Source organism: Nicotiana tabacum, chromosome 5 (assembly GCF_000715075.1).
Source record: "Nicotiana tabacum cultivar K326 chromosome 5, ASM71507v2, whole genome shotgun sequence".
NCBI lineage: Eukaryota > Viridiplantae > Streptophyta > Magnoliopsida > Solanales > Solanaceae > Nicotiana > Nicotiana tabacum.
The window spans coordinates 129792405-129798819 of NC_134084.1; the positions used below are offsets into that span (position 1 = coordinate 129792405).

The 6415-nt window shown below is 36.1% G+C and overlaps 1 protein-coding gene across 1 annotated transcript; it reads right to left on the minus strand.

Moving 5' to 3' along the window:
* Positions 1-1875: 1875 nt before the first annotated feature.
* Positions 1876-5720, minus strand: LOC107782344 (cell number regulator 8-like). Its single transcript, XM_016603220.2, has 3 exons — positions 5181-5720; positions 3547-3749; positions 1876-2345 (listed from the first exon to the last, which is right to left on the minus strand). Exons 1-3 carry the CDS (start codon positions 5476-5478, stop codon positions 2112-2114), a joined length of 735 nt encoding a protein of 244 aa, XP_016458706.2. The 5' UTR covers positions 5479-5720; the 3' UTR covers positions 1876-2111.
* Between the last annotated feature and the right edge of the window lie 695 nt (positions 5721-6415).

Genomic DNA, 6415 nt, shown 5'->3' on the forward strand with positions numbered 1-6415 from the left:
AGTCGGAGAAGGGTTAGTTTGATTGTTACATTTCTTATGGGGATTTTGAGATGATTATCAGAATTTTAGGATTCAACTGGATTAGATGCAGATGTCATAAATTCTGTTCTTGCATAATCCCGGTATTGTAGATAATTGCTTTAGAAAGTTATGCATGAGAATTATGGTCAAAGCATATTATTCCTGTTATTATTCATTTCTAGATGCATCCAAGAGTCAAGTGTAGAGGTCAATCAATGAAGTTGGAATTAAGTCCATTGGGAACTAGGATTCAAATTTCATAAAGACAAAAATCTGTGTGATTCTTTCCCATATACCTAAACCAAACCTACAGATAGTTGTACGGGCAAAGGTGGAGCCAGCATTTGAAGTTTATGGGTTCTGAATTTACCTTGGAAACCATAGCTTATCTTTGTTACTGAGTTCACAATTAAATATTTAGACTTATTTAAAAAAAATTCTAATATAAATACAGTATCTAAGCAAAAGTGACCAGGTTCGATCAAACGTACACCTAATAGGCTCGCTCCGCCCTGTGTAGGAAAAAGCTAGGTGATTTAGTTTGCCCCCGAGTCTGCAACACTTGCTCACTCACCATGGAACTTTAAAAGCAAATTTTTGTTGATTCAAAAGTAAAGCAAGTCTAAAACCTGTCCTACTTCATTCTTGTTCTTCCTTACCCATGCAGTAGACTGAAGCCCTCAACTTTCCTTTTGTTTTTTAACAATTTTCATAATATGTTCAATCAGTAATGTTCATTGTTTAGTCTAGACATTGTTCTACACCATTCTGGGCATAGTAAAATTTCCTTTTTCTTTTCACTTTTAATGATATGTACTCTTTATGTTGCACTGAATTCTGCCTTGGGAGTTCAACAAAAATCATTACTTGCTATCTGTTCAACATATTTTGGGCTTAGTAGAAGCTTTTTTCCCTTCGGTGTACTCTGTATTTTTGCACTGAACTATACCGTGTGAGTTTGACACGAATTAACACTTGTTAATATATTTATTCTGCAGAAAAATACGGCCAAAAATGTTGAAGTTCAAGGATTCAACCCAGGATTGATCGTCTTAATTGTTGTCGGCGGACTGTTACTGGCGTTCCTTGTTGGGAACTATTTACTTTACATGTATGCACAGAAAACTCTTCCTCCAAAGAAAAAGAAGCCAGTTTCCAAGAAGAAACTGAAGAGGGAGAGACTGAAGCAAGGTGTTTCAGCACCTGGTGAATAGATATCTTGGACACACCTGTATTCCCCCTCTTCATTTTGATAGAAGATGTTCCTAGTCAATAGATGGTTGTACTTTATAGTTTTACCAATTTCCCACCATCATAGCTAGAACTTAACCAAAAGATTCTGCTATTTTTATAGTGACTCAGAAGTTGTTTTCCTATAAGCTACTCATTTCCTAATCTCTTTTAGATGAACTATTGCTCTCCTTACCTTGCTGTTATGTCCAAATTTCTGGCCAGGTTAATGCTTAGTGTTGCTTTCATGGTTGCATAATAGTGAAATTCTTTTAGCCCTCGAAAGATGACAGTTGCATTGAAATAAATGCTCACAGCTTAAAAGAAAATTCTGTCTCTCTGCCCTTCCAGGTTAAGGGTAACGCCTGCGTACATCTTACCCTCCCAAATTTACTGGGTTTGTTGCTGTTGTAGCTTAAAAGAAAATTCTGTTGCTGGACTAATACAAAAGAGACATTTCCTTATTCTAACAGCCTAAAAGAAACAAACAACAATAGCTTTTTGGAGATGGTGTCCGAAGCATTTGCATACTGTTCCCATTTTGTATTTCTTTTAATTATAAGATGGTATCCGAGCTAACTTACTTGCATCCATTTCAAATCTCTTCTACAATACAATAACAGATTCATCAACATCAATTTCTTGTATGATTAATCCTATCATTTCATACAAATTGCAAATCCATCTCTTTTATGTGTGTACAATACATTATATAATATAATATCACCTATATAGTCTCAAGTTTTACTTGTCAACTTTCCATCAATTAAGTAAAAATGTTCCAATACAATATCAGAGAACATTGTAACAGCTAAAACCAAGTAGGAAATAGTATGGAATCAATGCCACAGTAGTTGCTATCAGCGACCCATGTTCTGCTCCCCAGGGGGAAGCATAACGAGGACTGGTTTGGTATTGAACCCAGGATGAGGGAGCCTACGACGAAGTTCACGACCTTCCTGGCAAAGAGCACAAGGGTGGCAAAAGATATGAGTTGCAAAGTCACAAGTTGACTCACATTGCTCGCGTCGTTCCTCATCTTCGACAAAGCCCCCATAGCACCCACATGATCTGGTGACTGCCTCACAGTTACCCTGCAAAGGAAATAAATCTTAGAATTAGTTTCCAAGCATTCCTTGTGGAATAAGAAACAACGATAATATCCTACTACAACTACTACTGCCACCAGTTTAAGGTTATTGAAAGACAAGCAAGAGCTCCCCCAGCTACCATCCGTTAAAAATGTAATGATGCAGAAACAGAAGAAACTAAGAAAGTTAGATGATGTTAACCAAAATGTAGGCATTATACAACAAGAGAGATCAACCACTTTGCACATCTTCCATAGCCTAAAGCTCAGATGACCTTAATTGAAACGACATAGTCAATGAGGATTCATATAGTCGAACCTCACTTGCTTGGGCTTAATTGAGGCGTTGTAGTAGTTGTTACTCTGTAGCCTAAGGCATGAAGTTTAAACATGACAAGGGCATTAAACTGACAATATTACAAGCTTTTATCCAAACCTAATAATGTCAAATCGGATCCAAGATAAAGTAAAATCAACACCTAGCTGCTGGATAAAGATGAAACATTAACATATTGCCTAGTAAATTGCAATGTAGGATTAGAACATCTAATCCCAGAAATAAATAAGTTAAGAGTAAATAAGAATAAAAAGAGCATTAGCAGAATAGTTCTTTTCGAACGTCTATCTTCATAGGAAGAATTTAGTAAGGAAAGCTCAGCATTCCAATCCTCACATAGAGGAAAGAAACAGCCACATAAAATCTTCGAAACATGCACCGAAACAACTGTTAATTCTTAGGTCACATCCCCAAGAACTTGACCGAATGACAGAGATAAAGCATAGGGAAAGGTTTTGAACCACCTAATCCCTCAAATTCAACCGCAAAAGTCCCATCTTTAACAACTGTCAGTAGATACTAAATAATGTGTAGAAAACCACACACAAATGACCAGAACAACCAAATTTTGCAGGCATTTAACGGGAAAAAAGAACCTTAGTAAACTTGTCTAGCACCAACAGATAAGGCATTGGACTTGAATAAGACACACAGAGCAAATCTGACATGCTTGGACAAGATTTTGACAAATCAGAAAAATCCTCAGAGTTGAAATTAAAAGAAAAGCGAAAATATGAAGCGCAGCTCTTAGACCCAAATTAATCAAATCCTGCATTGACAAAAACCAAAATGCTGAGGTATAATACCAGCAATGATAAAGCACTTGAAGGGGAAAAAAGAAAAAGAAAAACGCAAAGAGACAGCCAACCTCCAGATTAAACTTCTGCCGGAGAGCGGTACGGCTGGGATATGAAAACCAGGGTGCCATGCAGTTCCAGCCGAAAAAGGACTGTCCAATCAGGTATAGACCAGTGTAAGGCAAGCAGTGATTGGAAAAACTTCCAGGAGCAGATCCAATTCTCTCAGCATTGCTCCCGTAGAGCACACATGGTGCCAGAGTTCCTAACAAACCTGTGCAGTGACACGGCTGGCATTGTTAGTATGACAAAGAGAAGACAAGAAAGCAAGGAGAAGAAACTCATAACATCTATTAATGCTTCCTGGAAGGAGAAGAAGGTAAGGTCTGAAGTATCAACAAAGATATCCGTATGCAAATATAACACTAAGAGGCAAGAACTTGAACCGTAGTACTTGATTCAGTGAAGCACAGGGGAAATACAGAAGAAAGAGTGTCATGTGTCCTTATATTGAACTTGCCAAGGCAGAATCCAGTGGAGGTAGATGTGAACTAATTACATAAAAACGAGCAATATTTCAAGAATAATTTATGAAAAAATCTGACTCTCTGACATAGTAGTTTGACTCTGTATATCGACGCATATGACCATTCCCATAAATCTGCACCACAGATATATTGCAGTTGTAGCAAATTAATATAATATATTGGGTTCTTGAACCAATATAAAGACTGATTGGAAACAAAAATTATCTGATACTGCCTCCTTAACATTGTCATCCTTTCATTCAATTGAGTCATCAGAAGAAGCAACAAAAATCTTTGGATTAGGAAGGGTGTACAATTAAATTCTAAGTCTTACAATATCTAAAGAAAATATAACTTTCGTTCCACAATCATCACCTCTATCAATTACATTTCTCTAGCTATTTTTTTCACTGGGAAACTTGGAAGAATATCCTTTCAAATTTACTTGAGAAGATCATTTGGTAAAAACCTTCTTAGTCATCAACAAGCTAATACAGAAAAACTCTGCACCTTCCATTGGTTGCAATTGAAAAACATTGAATGGGTAATGCTTGATTAAATCTTCTCAACCAGTTCATTCAGCTCATGAATAATACTATATGAATTGTTATAGGTAAATAATAATAATAATAATAATAATAATAATAATAATAATAATAATAATAATAATAATAATAATAATAATAATTTAGAAATTGTTTTGCGATCACCTGAAATGATTACCTACTTAAGGAGTAGGATTCTTATCCACGATTGGATGATTGCTAATACACATTGTTGTTTTTTCATATGTGGTCAGCCAAAGGCAGCATTAATTAAGCGAGGACATATGTTTTCTTTATGTGGCCAACCAAACTGCCGTTAAAGCATATAGAACAAAACAACATAGATTCCCAGCTAAACAGCAACATCAAAAAATGGTTATATTTTTCCTAACACCAAATTAAAACAAATATTTATTGGTTTTTTTTACAATTTAGTAAGTATTAAACAAAATCAGCTCAACTTCACTTTGGTTTTCCAATTTTTCTAGGTTTGATTAATTTGAATTTTCATTCTTCTTAAACATCCTAAACATAACAAAATATATCCTTTGATATAAAGAGAAATCAAAGCGACAAACTTTAACAAATTTCAAGGGAAAGAAAACTAATACTAATATAGAATGAAAAACTCACAAACTTCAAGATCGCTGCTGACGAATTCATCATTCTTCCCAAAACAAGAGCAAAGGCCTGATTCCCATTGGGCCCTACGCATAATGGGCTCCCCCACCACCGGCCCGTGGCCTATAGGTAACCCATTAGCCGTCCATCCCATCGGAACAGCAGCTGAAGCCGTCGGTTTAACCGGCTCCGCCGCAACCGGAGGAGCTGGGGTTGAAGAATTGAGCTTGGTCGACTTCAATTCATTGTTTGTCATCTCAGATTTTTGCCTGGGTAAAAATGGGCTTGATTCTTCCATATTATTGGCCATCGGAACAGAAAATATTCAGAAAAAAATGAATACCCAGAATTGATTTGAATATTGCAATTTTCAAGAATTGGAAAGAGGGACGAATGAAGTAGAGGAATCTAAGAGATGTCAACCTCGAAGATCTCTCCACTGTATGTGTGTTTTACGGTTTACAGAAACCGTGTGGAATGCGTAAATAGGAACATTACTTTTTTCTCTTTTTTTTTTGTTTTTTTTAATAAATAAAAAAACATCTTTCTTTTTCTTCTTTTTTTAAGGCGAGGATGACCGTAAATAGTGGAGGAGAGTGAGATAGAAGAGTAAAGGGTCACTAATTAGGGAAACGTGCGCTTTTAATCCTTGAATTTTGACAAATTCTAATTTGGTCTTTGTAATATTTGAATAAGTATATTTAACTTTCAATTATTTGAAATGTGCACTTGTAGTGGGCGTTTTGGACATAAGAATTTACTAACACTACCGGCTAGCATATATAACTTAAATACTAATTGCAGTAATAACCAATTATTATTTGTCAAATTCGTTTGAACTTGCGCGGTTGCAACTTGTTCCCTTCTTGCTGCTGCTATGCTTCCTAAAGCCTCGACTATCAACGAGGACGAATATTTCAATAAAGAATTCTTCACAGCAGGGGGTGAAGTTATTCCTCCACTGCTTTTCTTAAGCTTTTTCAATAAAGTTGTTGGTTTATTAGCCGTGCCTTTCGGAGATCAAATTTTCTCAGTACTTGAAGTCAAGCCATTAGGATCAATATTCCCTCTTTTGATAATTGGTTGTCTAGGCGATTTTACTTTAGGAGAGACCGGTGGAGTTGCTACTGAAATCTTGACTTTAGTACTGCCATTTGTAGTAGGAGGAGCATTGTTAGTTCGCTGTAATACAACATCAAAAGTTATTTTTGGAGATGTCTTTTTAAGGGAGTTAAAACGTTCAAAAG